Source organism: Canis aureus, chromosome X, assembly GCF_053574225.1.
Source record: "Canis aureus isolate CA01 chromosome X, VMU_Caureus_v.1.0, whole genome shotgun sequence".
Classification (NCBI taxonomy): Eukaryota; Metazoa; Chordata; class Mammalia; order Carnivora; family Canidae; genus Canis; species Canis aureus.
The window spans coordinates 48,064,013-48,088,198 of record NC_135649.1 but is presented as its reverse complement, the minus strand read 5'-3'; the positions used below and the strand labels follow the sequence as shown (position 1 = coordinate 48,088,198).

The 24,186-nt window shown below is 37.4% G+C and overlaps 1 protein-coding gene across 1 annotated transcript in view; it reads right to left on the bottom strand.

The window, feature by feature from the left end:
* LOC144307990 (T-complex protein 11-like X-linked protein 2) overlaps positions 1-21,460 on the bottom strand; it is a 29,446-nt gene extending 7,986 nt beyond the window's left edge. The window contains 4 exon segments of the mRNA XM_077888106.1: positions 339-559; positions 1,289-1,409; positions 4,189-4,291; positions 21,324-21,460. Of these exon segments, the coding sequence (XP_077744232.1) occupies positions 339-559; positions 1,289-1,409; positions 4,189-4,291; positions 21,324-21,450 (572 nt within the window). The 5' untranslated portion in view covers positions 21,451-21,460.
* Positions 21,461-24,186: the final 2,726 nt, after the last annotated feature.

Below are 24,186 nucleotides of genomic sequence, written 5' to 3'. Positions count from 1 at the left end.
CGGTCTCCAGGATCGCGCCCTGGGCCAAAGGCAGGCGCCAAAGGGCTGCGCCATCCAGGGATCCCTTAGGATAATTTTAGAAGAAAGAATTATTGTACTCTGTCTTAACATCATTTCTAAAATGTGTACAAATGATCTAAAGATCACCAAAAAGGCCTTGAGAGACTATCCTTGGAAAATAAAAGCCAAGAGTCTAGAGAGGAAAATAAAAGGTTTTAGTCAATTCTTCAGTATAGAAGAGCTGGACAAAGCAGGAGCTATAAAACAGTATCAGGGGTAGAGTTTTCCGGCATCGCTGTCTAGGGCACATTTCAGGGACAGTAAATTTGGTTTCTTACTTCAGCAACTGCACAGGATCTGTCATGCTTTCTAGTTTCTGCACTGCTTCATCACCGACTTGTGCACATAACATGATCATCAAATTAAGAATGTGCGTAGAGAGATGAGGGACATCCAGGGCCCCATATTCTGTTTCCTGCTTGAGGAGATCCATGTCCAGAGATTCTTCAAACTCATTTCTTAGGCGGTTCTGGTGTGGTAACAGCAGTGATAGCAAATTCTGCCCAGAAAAGAAAATCATTGGAGCCAAATTGTTTAGAAACCCAAACATTCTCCAATGAACAACCCTCTTAAAACAAAAACATCCTAGCCTATGTCTTTTGGAAGTCCTGAAAATAGGTCTCTAAATTTCTTATAGAAGAATATTATTTCTTTCTGTTAAGGACCAATTATAGTTCAAGGCTTCATGGGTATCAATAATGACAGTAATGCCATATAATTTCCTGAGCAAAAGGAGATTAAAATATGAATAAAATAGGAGGTGATAAAAATAAGCACAGGATATAAAATATATAAAATACACACTACCACAAGGTGATTGAAGCACTCTTAATAAGAGATAAAGACATTTTTAGATGATTTTACTTCAAAAGTCAAAGATAAATAAGCAAAGGAACCATTAACAGTCACTCAAAATAGCCTTTTGACTCAAAAGTGTAAGTTCCTTGTGGGCAAGAGTTCTTTTATTCACTTTGCATTTCTGAAAAACATAAAATATAGTGAGGGTTCAGTGAAAATCTTTTTAATCGAACAACATATTGTGCTATTATATCAAGATGCCAACTTCCAAGCTTCATATCATACCAAAAAATGCTTCTCTAGATGGTCTAAGTAATGGACCATGTGCAGAGAAGTAGTATGCAATCTAGGATATTGACAGCCATCAACAATTCAAAGATTTGGTATGCCCAGGAACTTAACATCCACAAGTGGGAAGTTGGTTACTCACCTCCTTAACTTCTTTTAAAAGTTTAAGAGCACAAGTGAAGTCAGGGAGAGTATTCAATAGCTGCTCTTTCAGATGGTCCCAAAAACCATTGTACATTGTCTCCATGAAACTGCCTTCCAAACTGTAAAAAGGTTAAATGAGCAAATTGCTCTTTACCCAGAGAACTGATCATACTTAGGATCATAATTTCCTAAATCCTAAATAGCATTTAGGACCATGAAAGATCATTAAATTGATAGGCCAAGGGCTATATTTAGACAAGCAGAGTTGAATAAACTGAGTTTAGTGTCAGATGCAATGATGTTAGCCAAATCCTCTCAGAAGAGTACCTCAAGGTTCCAGGAAAGCTCTCATCCTGTAGTATAAAGAACCATGAACTAGGTAGGAATTGAGCCTCTGAGTTTTAGCACTGGTTCTGCATTAAACATAAGCGTGTGCCTTCGTTTCTTTTTTTCCAGACAGGGAAAGAATGTATATTATATGTTTCCATATTCAAGAACCTCAAAAACAGACAAAATAATCTGTGGTAATAATCAGAATACTGGTTACCTTTGGGGAGAACAGTTAACTTTCATTGGTAAAGTGTTGTGTGCTTTAGTTTCTATATCCATAGATTTGTAGTTTGAACTAGATGTTCTTTTTATTTCCATTTTGAAATCTAAGAAAAATTTTCCTTCAGAATTTTGTTAAGACTTTTAAAATCAATACAAAGATAAATGGGTAAAAAAGTCAAAGTTCATCACCCAACACACCAATACCACTTATGAGATATACACACATAACTCTAATGTGTACTGGAGCCCTTCTAAATTACTTTCCCTTCATCCATGTTATCTACTTGGTCACCAGATTCCAGAGCTTTTGCTTCCTAAATATCTCTGGAATCCATCCCCATCTACATCATCACCTACCTGGACTATTGCAATAGTCTATTAAGTGGTCTTCCTGCCCTCAACAAGTCTTACTCATACAATGCCACATACTCTTGCTAAAATCAATGTTTTTTTCTAAGATATACATTTGGTCATGATGGCATGCTCATTTAAAGTCTTTAGGGAGTCCCTATCACCATCAGGATACATGGCCTCTAAGACCCTTTATGACCCTCTTCTGCCACTTCTACATTATTGCCTTCTTCCTTCTAATACTCTATTCCAACAACAACCTACTTATAATGAATATATAATGTCTTCCACCATTCTATGCCTCTGACATGACATTTCCAGTTCCAGGAGAATCATTACCCACTCCCGGACCACCTGAAAAGTACCTATTCATACTCTAAAACTCAAGTGTTACCTTATCAGGAAAGTCTTTCTTGACGTTTCTTGGGCAGATGAGCACAAACATAGATCTCTATATATTAGATGTGAAAGAACTTATCATTGCACAGTAGCTACCTACTATTTGACTATCTCCCCTACAGAAGCCTCTTGACAGTAAAGCTAGCATCTTTGTCATCTATATGTCCCCAGCATTCAGCATTGTTCCTTACACTTAGTAGGTACTCAATAAATGTTTGTTGTATAAATATCTGATGATGATATTTCCTTAGGAATCTATAACTATAATTAGTATTATTTTATAAGACCAAAGGTAAAACCAATAATCAATTATCTATACATAACAGATCACTCCAAATTCTATTTCAACTTTGCTTTTTGTATACTTTTTGCATTGCTACACTAGAATAAGGCTGTTAATAACAGAACAATGAAAATCAAGCTCTAAATCGTATTATTCCTTCTGCTTCATTTACCCACCCCTCATCACCACTACAACCCCCAGCCACTTTAACAGACCTTCACTCTCCTAGTTTCACTTTCTCTGCACATAGCCAGCATCAAAAAATCTAACCCAGGTTTCAGGGATAGTAAAGGCAGTGAGGAATATACTAGGAGATTTTTGTTTTGGTGTAAACTTCTTTTGGGGAAGCTGTGCCTGGCATGAGTACCGGTTGGCAACAGGTAAGGAAAAACTAAAAAGTGTGAATTTCAAGAGAAACAATGACAGAGCAAAGTGTTTTAGAAATAGAACCCCTAAAGTAGCAAAATAGAAGCATTTAAGGTGGGAAATTAGAAATTCTATAGAATTTGGTTCCAGGGGATCCCTGGGTGGCGCAGCGGTTTGGCGCCTGCCTTTGGCCCAGGGCGCGATCCTGGAGACCCGGGATCGAATCCCACATCAGGCTCCCGGTGCATGGAGCCTGCTTCTCCCTCTGCCTGTGTCTCTGCCTCTCTCTCTCTCTCTGTGACTATCATAAATAAATAAAAATTAAAAAAAAAAAAAGAATTTGGTTCCAGCAAATAAATTTACCCATTTGACTATTAACAAGCCATTAGAAGCATTTAATTCATACTTAGTGAATGAATTTTATTTATGTCTTGCAATATGAATAAAATTAATAAGAACCAGGACAGAGTTTCATTTGAGACAAGCATTATTTATCAATGTGGTTCTGATCTTAATTCACAGAATTTTTTATTAATCTGTTTATAATCCCATTAAGAGTTGGCAATACCACTATTAGAAAAGTAGTCTCTTCATCTGTACCTGTTTGATCTGTAGACAGTTAAAAAGAATAACTGTTACGAGCTACTTCCTCTAAGACTGTCTAAGAAGATCTGAAATTTACTGTGTTTCATTATTGACTGGAATACCAAAATAAGCATTCTGACAACTGCATTGATTTACTTCCTGTTTAAATATATTTTTTTTCTTCTTTGACACTTGAAACTAATAATTACACTGATTACTCTTCTGTTTTATTTGTTGGTACCATTTAAAACATACCCAAAATTAACTGTATTAATAAAAATGCTTCAATCCTGATCGAAGGTCATTTGTAGTATGTACCTATCCCAGGAGTAAAGTGAAAAAAACAATAGATGAGTCCGTACCTGTTAGGAGCTAAAACACTCTCTTCCATATAGAAATCTTGGTTTACCACGATTTCATGAGCAATGTTAAGTTTAGAAATTTCGTTAACTGTCTCTATCACATCTGTGACAGAAAGTACTTCAGGTCTGCTCTCTAGAAAAATGTATAGCATTCATCAACAGAGAACCCACACTAATAGAATTTCTATTTTATTTAGAGATTCACTCAGTGAAGTAAGGCTCCCAAATTTAGATCCATCAAGCAGATCTTACATAGATTCATTTGATCATTCTAGTATTTGAGGTTTTCTAAACTCTTTGCCCTTCAAAAGCATTGGAATTCTCAGAGAAGTTAAGCATGAAGAGGAGTTTTTGAAAAGCAAAAAGTAAAACTGATTTCGGAACCCTTTGCTTGTAATGTCAAAATAGTAAGTAAAAAAAAAAAAACAGCAAAGAAACATTGATAAATCATAGTTTAAATAAACAAATTTCCAGGAGGACCTGGGTGGCTCAGTCAGTTAAGCATCTGACTCTTGATCTCAGCTTAGGTCTTGATCTCAGGGTTGTGAATTCAAGTCCCATATTGGGCTTCATGCTAGGCATGGAGCCTACTTAAAACAAACAAACAAACAAACAAATAATTTTCTAAAAGCTACTATTTCTATTCTTTGTTAGTGTCAGGAGTAGAAGTTAGTGATGCATCACTTACATCAGTGCTCATCACAAACACTTAATACCCATCACTCATCCATTCCTGAGTCCACATCTCCTCCAGCATCTCTGTTTGCTCTCTATAGTTAAGAGTCTGTTTTATGGTTTGCCCTCTCTCTCTTTTCCCCCTATATTCATCTGTTTTGTTTTCTTAAAGGCCACATATGAATGAAATCATATGGTATTTGTCTTTCACTGACTGACTTATTTCATTTAGCATAATATTCTCTAGCTCTATCCACATCATGGCAAATGGCAGGATTTCATTCCTTTTTTTATGGCTGAGTAACATTCCTATACATATACACACCACATCTTCTTTACCCATCTATCAGTGTATGGACATTTTGGCTCCTTCCATAATTTGGCTATTGTTGATAATCCTGCTATAAACATTGGGAATAAATTCAAGATAGATGAAAGACCTAAATGTGAGAAAGGAAACCATCAAAATCTTAGAGAACATAGACAGTAACCTCTTTGACATCAGCCATAGCAACTTCTTAATATATATGTATCCTAAGGCAAGGGGAACAAAAGCAAAGATAAACTATTGGGGACATCATCAAGATAAAAAGCTTCTGCACAGTGAAAGAAATAATCAACAAAATTAAAAGGCAACCTTTGGAATGGGAGAAGATATCTGCAAATGACATATCTGATAAAGGGTTAGTATCCAAAATCTTAAAGAACTTACCAAACTCAACACTCAAAAAACAGTTTCTACTATTAACTTCTTACCTATGATGAGATAGGAAGACACATTAGATGAGAGTCTCTTTATAGATAACACCCCAAATCTTACTAGGTAGCTCTAAAGGAGAACCATGCCTAAGATATGGCCCTCAAATATGAGGATTCCACAGAATAATAAAATTTCAAAAAATGACTGACTGACAATAATTTGCCAATTATTATTTTTCCACATATGGACATCAATCCAAACAAACAAAAAACTACCTTACCATTATCCAAATAATCATTTTATTAAAATATATATATATATATATTTAACATCCCAAAAGGCAGAAAGTAAACAATTTTTTAAATGGGCTCAATTTATATTCTTTGAGTATAGTTGACACACAATGTTAAATTAGTTTCAGATGTACAACATAGTGATTTGATGAGTTTATACACTGAGCTATGTTCAACACAAGTGTAGCTATCGTCTGTCACCATACATCATTATTATATTATCATGACTATATTCCTTATGTTGTGCCTTTTATTCCCATGACTTATTCACTGCTTAACTGGAAGCCTACATCTCTCACTCACCATTACTCATTTTGCCCATCCCCTACCCCCTCCCTTCTGGCAACCATCAGTTTGTTCTTTGTACTTACAGGTGTGTTTATTCATCTCGGTTTTTTTTAGATTCCACATGAGTAAAATCATATGGCATTTTTCCAAAAAAGACCTACAGATGGCAAATAGACACATGAAAAGATTCTCAACATCACTAATTATCAATAAATGCAAATGAAAATCACAATGAGATATTCCTTATACCTGTCAGAATGGCAAATCAAAAAGACAAGAAATTACAAGTGTTGGCAATGATGTGGAGAAATAGGAACCCTCAATATGCTGTTGGTAGGAATGTAAACAGGTACAGCCACTTAAGAAATTTCTCCTCAAGAAATTAAAAATAGAAATACCATATGATTGAATAATTCCATGGCTGGGTATTTAACCAAAAGAAAAGAGGGCAGCCTGAGTGGCTCGGCGGTTTAGCGCCACCTTCAGCTCAGGATGTGATCCGGGAGACCCAGGATCAAGTCCCACTTCGAGCTCCTTGCAGGGAGCCTGCTTCTCCCTCTGCCTATGTCTCCGCCTCTCTCTGTGTGCGTCTTCCATGAATAAATAAATAAAATCTTTAAAAAAAGAAAAATAAAAACACTAATTTGAAAAGATATGTGCACTCCTATGTTTGCTACTGCATTATTCACAATAGCCAAGGTATGGAAGCAACCTGTTTATTTTTTTCTTTCAACCTTTGATTTAAATTCTAGTTAACATGCAGGTAACATTGGTTTCAGGAGTAGAATTTAGTGATTCATCATTTACATATAACACCCAGTGCTCATCACAACAAGCACCCTCCTTAATACCCATCATCCTTTTAGCCCTAAGTGTGTATTGGTAGACAAATGGTTAGGAAGATGTAGCATATAAGCTGCACACGCGCGTGCGCGTGCACTCACACACACACACTAAAATATTATGAAGCTTTAAAAAAAGATAAGATTGTGCCATTTGGGATAACATGAATAGATCTAGAAGGTATTATGCTAAGTGAAATGACTCTGAGGAAGACAATTTAATTTTACTTCAAAAACTCATTACAAAATCTTTGTTTTATTTCATTCAAGATTGGTAAACACTATTTTACACTCTACCATTGGAATTTTGGAACCATTGTTCTGAAATTTTTTACAGACTACTTACTTATAGCAGTAATACATAGTAAGTACGTATACTATTTGTAATTGTTATTTAGTATACTTGGCATATAAAAAACATATAATAAGCTATTTTCTCACTCACTTTCAATATAGTTCCATAATTTGTTCAGAGATAACTTTCTCCCCAAGATATAATAAAACACAATTTAAGAATTGTGAAACTTGGGGCACCAGGGTGGCTCAGTTGTTAAGTGTCTGACCCCTAATTTCAGCTCAGATCATGATCTTAGTGTTGTGAGATGGAGCTCAGCATCTGGTTCCACACAGGCTGTGGAGCCTGCTTAAGATTCTCTTTCTCCCTCTGCCCCTTCCCACTGCTCACATGCTTTCTCTCTTTCTCTTTCTTTCTGTCTCTCTCTCTTTCTCTCTCTCTCTCTCTCAAAAAAAAAAAAAGAATTCTAAACTCATGGCAAAGAGATGCTCTACTTACACATATTTACTTATTTTAAAAAGTCTTTCAACAAATTAGTACCATCAGTCCATATCTCCTTTCTACTTTGACTAAAACGCTACATATGTTAAAATACACCATTTAATCAATGCATTCATTCATTTATCTGAAAGACACTATGAACTAAGAATTGTGCCATTTTGTTTACTAGCAGTGACCCCAAGTGGCCACTAGATAAACATATATGATTCAACTTAATACTATCATGGCTTCCAACTGTTTTCCCCATTTCAGTATTCAGGAGTCAACTAACTAGATTGGGACAGATTTTGGATTGCTGTTTCGTTAAATTCATTAGAGATTATTAAGATAATTGCAGTTCTTGTTTCTATAAGATTAGACTATTCAAACCAAAACCTCAAATAAATGCCTACCATAAGGTGTGGAAGATACCTCATGCCTCTATGCATACAAAAAAACACTGTTATTAAAGATTTAAAGAATTTCACCCTACTTCAGTGATATTCTTATGTCAACAGACACTCCTGAAAAAGAACAGAACAATCCCAGTGCTAAAGAATTGATTCTTTCAAATCTATCCTAGACCTATCATTTATGACCTACAAAATCAAAATACAAGAACGCAATCTATTTCCATAGTAAACAATAATAGTAGTGGACTTTACTACTCTACTTAGTTCAATGGATAGATCATTGAATCAGAAAACCAACAAGGAAACAGTGACTTTTTTTTTCAGTTGCATGTATTTATTTATTTATTTATTTATTTATTTATTTATTTATTTAAATTTATTTTTTATTGGTGTTCAATTTGCCAACATACAGAATAACACCCAGTGCTCAACCCATCAAATGCCCCCACTCAGTGCTCGTCACCCATTCACCCCCACCCCCCACCCTCCTCCCCTTCCACCACCCCTAGTTCGTTTCCCAGAGTTAGGAGTCTTCATGTTCTGTCTCCCTTTCTGATATTTCCTACCCATTTCTTCTCCCTTCCCTTCTATTCTCTTTCACTATTATTTATATTCCCCAAATGAATGAGAACTTATAATTTTTGTCCTTCTCCGATTGACTTATTTCACTCAGCATAATACCCTCCAGTTCCATCCACGTTGAAGCAAATGGTGGGTATTTGTCATTTCTAATGGCTGAGTAATATTCCATTGTATACATAAACCACATCTTCTTTATCCATTCATCTTTCGATGGACACCGAGGCTCCTTCCACAGTTTGGCTATTGTGGACATTGCTGCTAGAAACATTGGGGTGCAGGTGTCCCGGCGTTTCATTGCATCTGCATTTTTGGGGTAAATCCCCCAACAGTGCAATTGCTGGGTCATAGGGCAGTTCTATTTTTAACTCTTTGAGGAACCTCCACACAGTTTTCCAGAGTTGCTGCACCATTTCACATTCCCACCAACAGTGTAAGAGGGTTCCCTTTTCTCTGCATCCTCTCCAACATTTGTGGTTTCCTGCCTTGTTAATTTTCCTCATTCTCACTGGTGTGAGGTGGTATCTCATTGTGGTTTTGATTTATATTTCCCTGATGGCAGAAACAGTGACTTTGAATGACACATTGAACCAGTTGGATATAACAGATATATTCAGAACATTCAAACCAAAACAGTGGAATATACATTCTTTTCAAGCATACATGGAACATTCTCCAGAGTAGATAATTTATTAGGCCACAAAATAAGTCTCAACAATTTCACAAAATTTGAAATCATAATATGTATCTTTTCTGACCATAAGGCTACAAAACTATAAATCAACCACAAGAAAAAATCTGAAAAGGTCACAAATATATAGAGGTTAAATAACATGCTACTAAACAATAAATGAGACAACCAAGAAATCAAATAGGAAATCAAAAAACACACGAAGACAAATGAAAATCAAAAGAAAATAGTCCAAAATCTTTGGGATTCAGCAAATGCTCTTCTAAGTAGGAAGATTATAGCAATACAAACCTACTTCAACAAGCCAGAAAAATTTCAAATAAACAACTTAACCTTATTCCTAAAGAAGTTAGAAAAAGAAGATCAAACAAAGCCCAAAGCTAGCATAGGACCTATATAATAAAGATAAGGCAAGAAATGAATGAAATAGTGCATGAAAAAATAATACAATAGATTGATGAAGCCAGGAGCTGTTTCTCTGAAAAAAATCAACAAAATTGATAAACCTTTAACCAGATTCATCAAAAAGAAGAGAGGATTCAAATAAATAACATTAGAAATAGAAGAAGACAAATAACAACTGACATCACAGAAATATAAACAATTATAAGAGAATGTTGTGAAAAATTGTATGCCAGCATATTGGACAATATAAAAGAAATAAATTCGTAGAAACATAAAACATCCCCAAACTGAATCAGGTAGAAACAGACAAACTACTAGCAATGAAATTGAATCATTAATCAAAAAACTCTTAAAAGGCCGAGGGCAGATAGCTTCACAGGTGAATTTTACTAAACATTTTAAGAAGAGTTAATATCTATTCTTCTCAAACTATTCCAAAAAATATAAGAGGAAGGAAAGCTTCCAAATTTATTTTACAAGTCCAGCATTACCCTAATACCAAAACCAGATTTAAAATAAACCCACAATATTCTCAATAAAATACTGGCAAAATGAATCCAATAGTACATTAAAAGAATCATTCACCATGATCAAGTGGGATTTATTCCTGGGCTGCAAGAGTGGTTCAATACTTGCAAATATATCAACGTGATATACCACATTTCTAAAGAAAGGATAAGAACCATATGATCCTCTCAATAGATGTAGAAATAGCTTTTGACTGGGACGCCTGGGTGGCTCAGTGGTTGAGCGTCTGCCTTCAGCTCAGGGCGTGATCCCAGAGTCCCAGGATTGAGTCCCACATAGGGCTCCCTGCATGGAGCCTGCTTCTCCCTCTGTCTATGTATCTGCTTCTCTGTGTGTGTGTGTTTCTCTTATGAATAAATAAATAAAATCTTTAAAAAAAGAGAGGAAGAAAAAGCTCTTGACAAAGTACAACATCCATTCATGATAAAAACCCTCAACAACGTAGGTTTAGAGGGAAGATAACCTCAACATAATCAAGGCCATATACCAAAAAAACCTACAACTAATATCCTCCTCAATGGGGAGCAACTGAGAGGTTTTCCTCTATGGTTGGGAACACAACAAGGATGTCCACGCTCACCACTGTTGTTCAACATAGCACTAGAAGTCCTAGTCACACCAATCAAACAACAAAAAGAAATAAATGGCATCCAAATCAGCAAGGAAGAAGTCAAACTTTCACTATTTGCAGATGACATGATACTCTATATGGAGTCCCAAAAAACTCCACCAAAAAATTGCTAGAACAGATGCACAAATTCAGTAGAGTCACAGGATACAAAATCAGCATACAGAAATTCACTGCATTTCTATACAGCAATAATGAAGCAGCAGAAAAAAGAAATAAGAGATCAATCCCATTTACAATTGCACCAAAACAATAAGATACCTAGGAATAAACCTAACCAAAGAGGTGAAAGATGTGTACTCTGAAAAATATAAAACACCAATGAAGGAAATTGAAGATGACACAAAGGAATGGAAAGGCGTTCCATGCTCATGGATTGGAAGAACAAATATTGCTAAAATGTCTATACTACCCGAAGCAATCTACACATTTAATGCAATTCTTATCAAAATACCAACAGTGTTTTTCACAGAGCTAACAAACAATCTTAAAATTTGTATGGAACTACAAAAGACAGTGAATAACCAAAGCAACCTTGAAAAAGAAAAGCAAGGGGCACCTGGGTGGCTCAGTCAGTTAAGCATCTGACTCAAGTCTTGATATCAGGGTTGTGAGTCCAAGCCCCACACTGGACACCATGGTGGGCATGCAGCCTACTTAATAAAGAAACAGAAAAAAGCAAAGAAAAGCTGAACCTTAAACTATATTAGAAAACTGTGGTGATCAAAACTGTATGGTACTGGCAAAACAAAACAAAACAAAACACAGAGTTCAACAGAACAGAATAGAAAACCCAGAATGAACTCACAATTATATGGTCAATTAATCTTTGACAAAGTATGCAAGACTACCCAATGAGAAAAGACAGTCTCTTCAACAAATACCAGGGAAACTGGGCAGCTACGTACAAAAAAAAAAAAAAAAAAAAAAAAAAAAAAAGAAACTGGATCACTTTCTTACCACACATAAATATTAATTCAAAATGGATTAAAGACCTAAATGTGAGACATGAAACCATTTAAATCCTAAGGGAGAACACAGGCAGTAACTTTTTTGACATCACCCTTGGCAAATTCTTAATAGATATGTCTACTTAGGCAAAGGAAACAAAAGCAAAAATACACTATTGAGATGTCATCAAAATAAAATGCTTCTGCACAGTGAAGGAAATGATCAACAAAACAAATGGCAACCTAGAGAATGAGAGAAAAATATTTGCGAATGACTTATCTGATAAAGGGTTACTACCCAAAATATATAAAAAACATAAAACTCAACATCCAAAAAACAATAATCCAATTAAAAATGGGCAGAAGACATAAACAGATATTTTTCCAAAGAAGACATCAAGATGGCCAACAGGCACATGAAAAGATGCTCAATATCACTCATAATCAGGGAAAGGCAAATCAAACTATAATGAGATAACACGCAAATCACCTCACATCTGTAAGAATGGCTAAAATTAACAACACAAGAAACAACAGGTACTGGTGAGAATGTGGAGCAAAAGGAACACTCTTGCACTGTTGGTGGGAATGCAAACTGGTGCAGGCATTATGGAAAACAGTATGGAGGTTCCTCAAAAAGTTAAAAATAGAACTATCTTATGATTCAGTAATTGCACTACTAGATATTTACCCAAAGAATACAAGAACATTAATCCAAAGGGATATATCCACCCAATGTCTATATCAGTATTATTTATAATAGCTCAGATATGGAAGCAGCCCAAGTGTTCACTGATATATGAATGGATAAATAAGATGTAAGATAGCAGATAGTCTGACCCAGATCACACTGGGAGCAGGGGCCTTCTTCGCCTTGACCTTTACAAAGCACTTGGGCTGCATAGCAAGCCTGCACTTTACAGACACAGAAACTGAGGCTTAGAAGGGTCCAAGAGCTCAATCAAGATCACACTGGTGGTGTATGAACTGAATGGGACCGTCCATAACCAAGAGTGGTCAGTGAGGACTTACAGAGAAATGGCTTATATGTTGTGAAAAAGCATCCTGGGTTCATTGGAATCAAACTCATTTATTCAGATCACAGACTGGCTGGGTACTTCCATAGATAGGAACCTTCTGGATGCTCTAATACTGAACTCTACCAGGATTGGCCATGGATTTGCTTTAACTAAATACCCAGCAGTCTGGGCTGGCTCCTGGAAAAAGAATATTCCCACTGAAGCCTGTCCCATCTCCAACCAGGTTCTGAAACTGGTGTCTGACTCGCAAAACCACCCTGCTGCTGCCCTGATGGCCACTGGGTACACCATGGTGATCAGCTCTGATGACCCAGCCGTCTTTGGTGCAAAAGGCTTACCCTATGATTTCTATAAGGGCTTCATAGGCATTGGGGAAATGGAGGCTGCTCTGAGGACACTCAAACAGCTGGCCGTGAACTCTATCAAGTTCAGCACCTTGTTGGATATTGATAAAAAGGCTGCCATGAAAACCTGGGAGGAGAGAGGGGATAAGTTTGTAGCTAACCTGCCCAGGTGGCCAAAGTGAGAAGATAGCCATTTATTACCCTATTCCTCTGCTTCCCTCTGCAAGCTGTTTTTACCTTCTGTTAATCAGTCTTGAACCCACTTCAGTATGGTTTCTACCTCCATCTCTTTATCAAAACTGACCTCATGAAGGTCATCAATCACCTCCACATTGCTTGACCTCTCAAACATTTAAACAGTCTACCAAACTCATCTTTTTAAAATATTCTTTTTTCTCAACTCAGGACATCAACTCTCTTGGTTTCCTCCTCTCTCTCTGGCCACTCCTTTCAGGGTCCCTTTTCCAGAGGCTCTTCTCTATCAAATATCTGTGTTGGAATTCTTCAGGGCTTAGTTTTGCTGCTTTTCACTCTTCTGTTCACATCTCTACTTCTCTCCTCTACTTTTCTCTCAACTCAATAGTCTTTTCCTAGGTAGTTTCATCCATTCCTTTGCTTTTAAGTATCATTTATTTCCCGATGATCCCCAGTTTATTCACTTAGTTGGTTCACAGGAATCTCAGAAACCTATGTGCAATTCTGAACTCTCAATCTCTTCCCTTTCAATCTTTTCCTGCTCTTTCCCATCTTGGTAAGTGGCACCTCCATCCCATTCCTCCCAGTTGCTCTAGGTAGAATTTTTCAGCAAAATTATTGATACTGCTCTCTTCCCTGTTCCACATAAAAATGTATCTTAAATCCTCCACACCTCTCTACCTGTATTGCTGTTGGCTGAGTTCAAGCCACTATCACTTCTTGTCTAAGTTATAATAGCCTCTTAATTGATCTCTCCTTTCTTCTCTTTGCCTTCTTCATTTCATTTTTCACAGAGTGATGACTTTTTAAAAATTAAATTAAATCAGGTTATTCCATTGCTTACTACTCAGTGCACTTAAAAAAACTCAAAATTTTCAACAGGGCATATAGCATCCTCTTTAACCTGGATCCCTTCCAGCAGCATCCAACCCTAGGCTTCCCTAGTGCACCAGATTCTGGCCACACTGGTCCTTTGTTCCTCATATATCTCAAACTATATGCTGCATCAGAGTCTTACTGTCTAGGATAGTCTTTCTTTTCACTTTTGTCTAACTAATTCCTATTCACCCTTCAGGCTTCACCTTTAATGTCCCTGTCTCAGAAAAGTTTCCTAGACCCCTAACCTGTTAATATCTCCCATGGCACCTTGCTTTTTTTCTTTCATGACTCTTACCATAATTTGTAATTACATATTTATTTCTGTGTTTATAGTCTTCCCTCCTGCCAGATTGTACGTTCCCTGTGGGCAGGTACTGATGATTGTGTACCCAGAATCTTGCTCCATGCCCCAAACCTAGTCAGTACTCAATGAAAGATATGTTGAACAAATGGATATAACCTGTATGTATTGAGCTGGTTGCTGAAGCAGGAGAGAACGGAGCAGGGTTTTCCCCAAAGAAAAGACCTCACGTGATCAAATTCTGGCTCCTGGCCCGGTTTTCAGAAGGAAGGCAAGAAGCCAGCCCTGTCTTCACTTGACTAAAGGAAGTGAAGGAGGATCGAATAATTTGTTAGAAGTCCCCGGCAGATTCAAATGTCTTCTAATCCATCACCCATCACCTGCACTTGAGCTCAAAGGCAGCAGCCAATCCTCTCTCCATTAGTAGTTTATCACTATTTGGTTTATGACACTGGAAAAAGTCTTGCTGATTAGAGGCCCTCAACCACAGGCTGGTACCCAGATAGAACAAGATGACCTTTAAGCTCCTAATTCTGGCAGTCTTCGATTTATTGCCTTAACCAACTCCAGTAGATAGTATATAGATACCAACTCAGTCAATTTACATTTAATAAGTGGTAAAAATGGAACTGAGCAGAATGGACTTCTGTAGCAAGTTGTCATGACTACAGGCGTCTCCCAGGAGTGTAAGGGCTCTGGTCTGGACTTGATGTGATCTCTGATTTGGCAAATTAAACCAGCTACTAGTCTTGTCTGCATGCCAGGTTCAATAGGCTGAGTCCTAGCAGAGAACTAAAAACATCAACAGAACCAGACACTAAGTTATTAAGATCTGGGAAACAGGCTATAGCCACCTTGGAAGTAAGTAATATTTCTGCCAGGAGTAGAGTTGTTAAAACTGAGTTCACTTATTCCTCCTGTAGGACTTCCCAAAAGGTACCCTGACATATGTTTTTTGGAAAAACTTGTGTGTTGGTTGAATTTTTGTAAATGAAATCATGCTGCACCTGGGGACTTGCTATTTATTTAAAGGAAACTAAAGCAAAGCCTCCTGTTAAAACATATTTTGTAATTTGAATTATGTAGTCTATATTTATTTATTTCTTAGAGTAAGGTTAAATTTTTTTTTTCCCTCTTTGTCAGGTGAATTGTCCGATCTGGAAAAATCTAACACCTAGAGACACTAAGAGTCCCTGACTTGCCCGGCTTATTTTACCAGTTTCCATTATCTGGCCCATGATGAATGCCTTGGTCAAGCACCATCCTCCTGGGTCCTGGAGCTTTTTAATTTTTTTTAGCTGGCACAGCTCCCAGGGAAGGGGAGGGAGACTTTTCAAAATTCAAACCAAGAGAATGTTGTTGGAGATGTGAATCATCCTGTTTCCCAGCAGGTGAGAATTTGGGATCCAGTCTTAGGGAAAACCATGGAACATTTTTCTTATGATCTGAAATAGTGTAAAACCTTCATAAAAGTTGCAATAGTACAAAGTACTCTAATGTTAGACTCTTTGTCTAGGTTCTCCAATTATTGACATTTTATGACTTGCTGTATCATCCTTTTATATATATCTGTATCTCTTTCAAAGTCTGCATGATAGATCTTATTTTTTTAACCATTCAAAACTTAAGATGCAGCCATTATGCCCCATTACTCCTAAACATACTAGTGTACATTTACTAAAGACAGTGCTGTTCTTCTGTGTAACCATCCAAATCAGGAAATTAACATTGATAAGATACTACCATCTGGCCCTGGCCCTTCCAGGCATATTTCTTATCTGGCCCCAAAACCCAACCCAGGATCACATGTTACATTTAGTTACACTCTCTCTTGTTTCTTTTACTCTGGAACAGTTCCTCAGTCTTTCCTGGTCTTTTGTGACCTAGACATTTTTGAAGAGTATAGACCAATTATTTGGTAGAGTATCTCTCATTTCAGATCCATGTAGTGTTGCCTTGTGAAGAGATTCCAGGTTATACATTTTCAAGGGGAATGCCTCAGGAGTGGTGTTTTGTCCTTCTCAGTGCCTCACATCAGGAGCCACATGGCTCAGGGCCTGCTGAAGGCAGTATGCACCAGCAAAAAACAAACAATTGTAAAAATTTCAGCCTGTTGTTAAACCAACGGTGGTTTGAAATTGGTCTTTGTGGAAGCTTTTTTATAATTTGTGTGTGTGTGTGTGTGTGTGTGTAGGCTCTAAGTAACATGTGGAGCTCAGACTCACAATTCTGAGATCAAGAGTAGCATGCTCTACCAACTGAGCTAGCTAGGCAGATGAGTTATCAGGGGAGTTTTTACACTACAGAAATCAGCAAATATTACAAATCAGTAGTGCCCCCCCCTCCACTGCCTGTGCCATTCCAGCCAGTTGTTAAACATTTATCAGCATACCAATGTATGCAATATCAATCTGGCCCATTATGATGATGTTCACATTAATTACTTTGTCAAGGAAATGTCTGCCAGGATTTGGAAATGTAAAATTCTCCACTTTGTGACTAATAAATATTTAATGAGGAAACACTTTAAAAAAAAAGAAAATGTTTATATGTATATATGTATATATATGTATTATATATGTATATATGTATTGTATATATGTATATATATGTGTTATATATATTATATATAATATAGGACTATTAGCCATAAAAAAGAATGAGATCTTGCCATTTGCAATGACATGTTGGAACCAGAGAGTTTTTTTTTTTTTAAAGATTTTATTTATTTATTCATGATAGACACACAGAGAGAGAGGCAGAGACACAGGCAGAGAGAGAAGCAGGCTCCATGCACCGGGAGCCTGACGTGGGATTCGATCCCGGGTCTCCAGGATCGCGCCCTGGGTCAAAGGCAGGCGCTAAACCGCTGCACCACCCAGGGATCCCGGAACCAGAGAGTTTTATGACAAGTTTTATTCCATTCATATAAAATAAATGAGCATAGCAGAAAAAAGAGAGAGAGAGGCAAACAAAGAAACAGATTCTTAATTATAGACAACAAACTGATAGTTACCAGATGGGAGGGATGAGGAGATGGGTTAAATAGGTGATGGGGATTAAAGAATGCATTTGTTATGATGAGCAATGGAAGTTGTATGGAAGTGCTGAATCACTAAAATTGGACACCTAAAGATAGTATTACAGTGTATGTTAACTTAGTGGAATTTAGATAAAGAAATTTTAAAAGACACATTTAAAAGAAATCTACATGCCAGTGTCTTGGATATACATACATCAAAAGTCCTCAACAAAATACTAGCAAAACAAATCCATAAATACTTGAAAAAATTATTCACCACCATCAGGTAGGATTTATTCCTGGCATACAATGATGCTACAATATTTGCAAATAAACCAACATGATAAATCACATTAACAGGAGAAAAAGTAAAAACTATATCATCTTTTCATGGGGTAACTGGGTGATGGGCATTAAGGACGGCACTTGATGTAATAAGCCCTGGGTGCTATTTTTAAAGAGTTATTTATTTGAGAGAAAGTGCAAGGAGGGGCAGAAGAAGAGGGGAGAGAGAGAAACTTTAGCAGACGCCATGCTGGGCACAAAGCCCAAGACAGGGCTCAATCTCATTACCCTGAGATCATGACCTGAGCCAAAATCAAGAGTTGGATGCTTAATCAACTGTGTCACCCAGAGGCGCCAAGCACTGGGAGTTATATGCAGGTGACAAAACAATAAACTCTACCTCTGAAACTAATAATACACTGTTAACTAATTGATTTTAAATCTAAAAAATCATATCTTTTCAATGGATGTAGAAAAAGCATTTGAGAAAGTATAACATCCATTCATGATAAAAACTCTCAAAAAAGTATGTTTGGTGGGAACATATCTCAACATAATAAAGGCCATACACAAAAAAATCCATAGCTACATCATATTCAATAGTGAAAAACTCAGAGCTTTCCCCTAAGATCAGGAACAAGGCAAGGATGTCCACTCTCACTACTTTAATTCAATGTAGTACTGGAAGTCCTAGCCATAGCAATCAGACAACAAAAAGAAATAAAGGGCATCCAAATTGGTTAGGAAGAAATAAAACTTTCACTATCTGCAGATGGCATAATACTATATAAGGAAAACCCAAAAGACTCCACCAAAAAACTCCTAGAACTGATAAGTGAATTTAGAAAAGTTGCAGGATACAAAATCAGTATACAGAAATCTGTTCCATTTCCTTACTCTAATAATGAAGTAGCAGAAATAAATTAGGAAACAATCCCATTTACAACTGTACCAAAAATAATAAAATGGCTAGTAATAGATTTTAAAAGGGAATTGAAAGACCTGTACTTTGAAAACTATAAAACACTGATGAAAGAAATTGAACATGATACAAACACATAGACATTCCATGCTCATAGGTTGGAAGAAAAAGTATTGTTAAAAATGTTCATACTTCCCAAAGCAATCTACACATTTACTGCAATCCGTATCAAAATATCAACAGCATTTTTTTTCATAGAACTAGAGCAAATAATCCTAAAATTTGTATGAAACCACACAGTACCCCAAATAGTCAAAGCAATCTTGGAAAACAAGAATAAAAATGGAGGTATCATAATTCCAGATTTCAAGATATACTAAAATCTATAGTAATCAGAACAGTATGGTATTGGAACAAAAATAGACACATAGATCAATGGATCAGAATAGAAAGTCCAGAAATAATCCTCCACTTTTATGGTCAATTAATCTATGACAAAGAAGGAAAGAATATGCAATGGGAAAGAGGCAATCTCTTCAACAAATGCTGCTGTGATAACTGAACAGCCATATACAAAAGAATGAAACTGGACCACTTTCTTACACCATACACAAAAATAAACGCAAAGTGGATTAAAGACCTAAAAGTGAGACTTAAAATTCCTAAAAGAAAACATGGGTAGTGATCTTTTTGACATCAGCCACAGAAATATTTTTCTTAATATTTCTCTTTCGGCCAGGGAAACAAACACAAAGTTAAACTATTGGAACTGTAACAAAATTAAACGCTTTTGTACAATGAAGAAAACCACCAATAATACAAAAAGACAACTTACCTAATTAGAGAAAATATTTGCAAATAATGAATCTGATAAGGGGTTAATACCCAAAATATATAAAGAACTTATACAACTCAACATCCAACAAATTAATAATCCAATTAAATAATGTGCAGAATATATGAATAGACATTTCTCCAAAGAAGACATCCAGATGGCCAACAAACACATGAAAAGATACTCAACATGCCTGATCATTAGGGAAATGGAAATCAAAGCCACAATGAGTATCACTTCACATCTGTGAGAATGGCTAAAATCAAAATACACAAGAAACAGCAAGTGTTTACAAGGATGTGGGGAAAAAAACATCTGTGTACTGTCGTGAGAATGCAAACCGTGCACAGTGGTGCGGTTACTGTGGAAGACAGTATGGAGGTCCCTCAAAAAAATAAAAAATAAAATTTCCATATTACCCAGTAATTCCACCACTGGGTATTTACTCGAAGAGTATGAAAGCACTAATTCAAAAAGATATATGCACCTCTATGTTTATTGCAGCATTATTTACAATAGCCAAATTATGGAAGCAATTCAAGTGTCCATAGATGAATGGATAAAGATGATGTGGTGTGTATATACGCAATGAAATACTACTCAGTAATAAAAAAGAATGAAATATTGCCATTTGCAACAACATGAATGGATCTAGAGGGTATAATGCCATGTGAAACTAGTCAAAGAAAGACAAATATATGATTTCACTAATGTATGGAATTTAAGAAGCCAAAAAAAAGAGCAAAGGAAAAAATAGAAACAAACCAAGATAAAAAATCTTTTTTTTTTTTTAAACAGACTTAACTATAGAGAACAAACTGATGGTTACCATAGGGGAGGTAGGTGAGGGGATGGGTGAAATAGATGAAGAAGATTAAGATTAAGATTACACTTTCCATGATGAGCACTTATTAATATATAGAATTGGTGTATTAGTATATTGTACACCTGAAACTAACAGGACACTGTATGTTAACCATACTGGAATTATTTTTTTTAAAAGCTCTTAAATATAGAGGACAAACTAGTAGTTTCCAGAGAGTAGGTGGGTGGGAGGGATGAGTGAAATAGTTGAGGGGAATTAAGAGTACTTATCATGCACTGAGTAATATACAGAATATTTGAATCACTGATTATACACCTGAAACTAATATAACACTGCATGTTAATTTTTATGGACTTTACAAATAAATGATAAATAAATATGCAAGCTATTTCCAATGTTTTGAACTAATTCAAATACTCTCAAGTCCTGTCAAATACAAGTTATTATACTTTGTTGGCCTCTTTCTCTATAGCCAAAATGTCTTAATTTTACTTGCCAGTGAGGGTCCTAGGTCCTACATGTAAAGATTGGAAGGGGAAAAAAGACAACAAAAATAATAATCCAAAAGAGGAATAGTTGAAGGATAAAAAAGGAAAAATACAAGGTTTCAGGAGACTTCCATGCTTCTTAAAGACACTTAAGCCATAGGCAGTCTATTCCTTTAATCTAACTGCTATCAAGCACTACCCAAAGATGTGTTGATAGAATTTTAGACCTACCAGGAGAGTGGTCATCTAAACAGAAGCTCCTGTTTTCCTGGCTCTTCCCTGGTGTTTTAGGCTTATGAGCCCCACCCTCTGCTTCACTGGGATCATTTTGGAGCACAGTTTCCTCAATCTTGGGCATCCTAATGTTATCTGGAATTGGGGAGACAAGAAGAGGTAAGCTGCTGGTAGTATAATATCTAGCTCTGACCCACGAATGAGGAGGAGGAGGGTTCTTCAGCTGCCACTGTGTGCCTTGATGACAAAATCTGCTCCCAGTTAAGGAGGTTAGAAACAAGGGCTTCATGGGCCTCTTACAGCAATAGCTAAAGTCCTCAAATAGCCTTGGGGGAAGGTGAACTAGAGATTAGTGGGGGCTGCCTTTCCATAAACCAAAGCAGTTAGGGGCAGGGCAAGCAGAAGAGGAAATCAAGGCTCAGACAATGACTTGCACAGGAATGGCGGGGTTAGGAAAGGAAACTTCCTCAACTCTGGCCATCTTTAATTAATCCAAGAATGACCCCCTTTCCTCCTTAACTTTCACCCCAGACCCGCCTTTGACTATGAAGAGAATAGCGGTTGGACTCATGCAGCAAAAGACTCTCTTAGCCTTGGGGACCCTGGCCCCTCACCTCCCGCCAGTCCTTGACCCACTGCCCCACTGCCCCACTGCATCTGCTAGTAAAGCCCTTCTGTCTCATCAGTCTGGTTCTGGAGCATACCATGGTAGACAGGGCAGGAGGGGAGATCAGCACTAAGGGACTGGGTGGCACCATGGAGATGATGAGACCTACTTGGAGAGCACCCCTACCAATGATGCCAGGTAGAAGAGTCCAAAACCTAAAAACAAAGGGTGGCCAGTCTCTCAGGTAGCAATACGGGTTTTGTGTCAAGGGTACTATGGGAACCAATAGAGCAGGAAAGGCAAACCTGGAAGCACCACTGGTTATAGAGATGGGAGCTGGAGATTCCTCATGCAGAGGCTTCAGGCTCATATCCTTCTTCCAAGGCTTGAAATGAATTTTCTCAAGTCCTGTTCCTTCCCCACAGGTAAGGTACTGTCCAAAACTATTACACTCTTTCCCCCAGGAAATAAAAATTAAATTACCATTTAGAAAGGAAAAGGAGCATTAGTTTTTGTTTCACCTCATGCTGTTCATGTAGCCTTAGAAATAAAGAACCTAGGGATCCCTGGGTGGCGCAGCGGTTTGGCGCCTGCCTTTGGCCCAGGGCGCGATCCTGGAGACCCGGGATCGAATCCCATGTCGGGCTCCCGGTGCTTGGAGCCTGCTTCTCCCTCTGCCTGTGTCTCTGCCTCTCTCTCTCTCTCTCTGTGACTATCATAAAAAAAAAAAAAAAAAAAAAAAACCAACGGGGTTACAGAATTCTGTTCTGATGTTTTTTCTTTCCTTTATGTCTTCTACACAATGTGAAGTAAACATATAAGCTGTTAAACTCTTATTTTACAAATATAGAAACAAAGAATTATTTTAAAGGGCCAATTATAGAAGATGTGTGGTGAGGGGGCAAAACCCTATGTTTGAGACAGAGCCTAGGTTTTGGTTTTATGCTTCTAACTGAATTTCTGGCAGTTTTTCATTATAATTCAATTATGAGCCTTGGAGATCATCTAGGACCTGAGGATGTTGGAAGAGATGACTCTAAGAGCCCTCATGTTGCTTACTCTTTACTCCTAGTTTATTCTTTCACTCTACTGGCCATTTTCCACAGTGATGTGTGGAACCCTGCATTGGCCCCTTTCTAAATTTTAGAAAAATACATACATATTTTTAAAAAGTACACTACACTACAATATCCCATCACACTCTTTTATCCTGACTTAATTTTTTAAAATATTTATTTATTCATGAGAGACCAAGAGAGAGAGAGACACACACAGGCAGAGGGGAGAAGCAGGCTCCATGCAGGAAGCCTGATGTGGGATTCGATCCCGGGTCTCCAGGATCAGGCCCTGGGCCGAAGGCAGTGCTAAACCGCTGAGCCACCAGGATGCCCTATCCCAACTTAATTTTTAATCCATTAACCTTTTTTCTATAAAACAAGACTATAACTTGGCCCAGTTCTTATCCAAATCCTAGAGCTGTTAGCACCTATAGTGAAGCGTGGATATCTTGCACAGCATGTGAATTTTGAGAAAGGAAGTTATAAAGAGAGCTTTCCAGACTCAGGAAAATCCACCCTATTCTCCAGGTCCTAGAGGATATGAGGGGTCTTGGCCTAAAAACCAGAAGTCAGGGGCACCTGGCTGGCTCAGTGGTTGAGCATCTGCTTTTGGCTCAGGGCATGATCCTGGGGTCCTGGGATTGAGTCCCGAATCGGGCTTCCCAGGGGAAGCCTGCTTCTCCCTCTGCCTATGTCTCTGCCTCTCTTTCTGTGTCTCTCATGAATAAATAAATAAAATATTTAAAAAAGAATGATGAAAGGAATGGAAAGGACGAAAGTAAGCCATGAACTAGGTCTGCAAGAAATGAAGAAAAATAATCAGGAGGGTGGTAGGTGACAGTAATGAGGAGGGTAGAGGAGTGGGGCTTTTGGAGGAGGGAGAGGGAGCAATGATAATAAAGGGATCTGGGTGTGGGAACATGGTTAAGAGGCAGTCAAGATTCCACTTACAGCAGGAGGCAGAGGACATGTCCTGTTAAAAACGTTAAGGATATAAGAACTTTGGCCTTCACAGACAGCCATTTCTAGAGAGCACAGTAAGGCTTTAAGAAGAAATAGAGTAAGTAGCTTACATCTGATTGGACAATAAATACGGCAGTATGGACGGTGAGCAGTAGCCAGAGAGGCTTGGGAGTTAAGGCACAATGAGATTAGTTCTGACAAGTCTCTTAGAAGAGGGTGATCAGTTCATTGT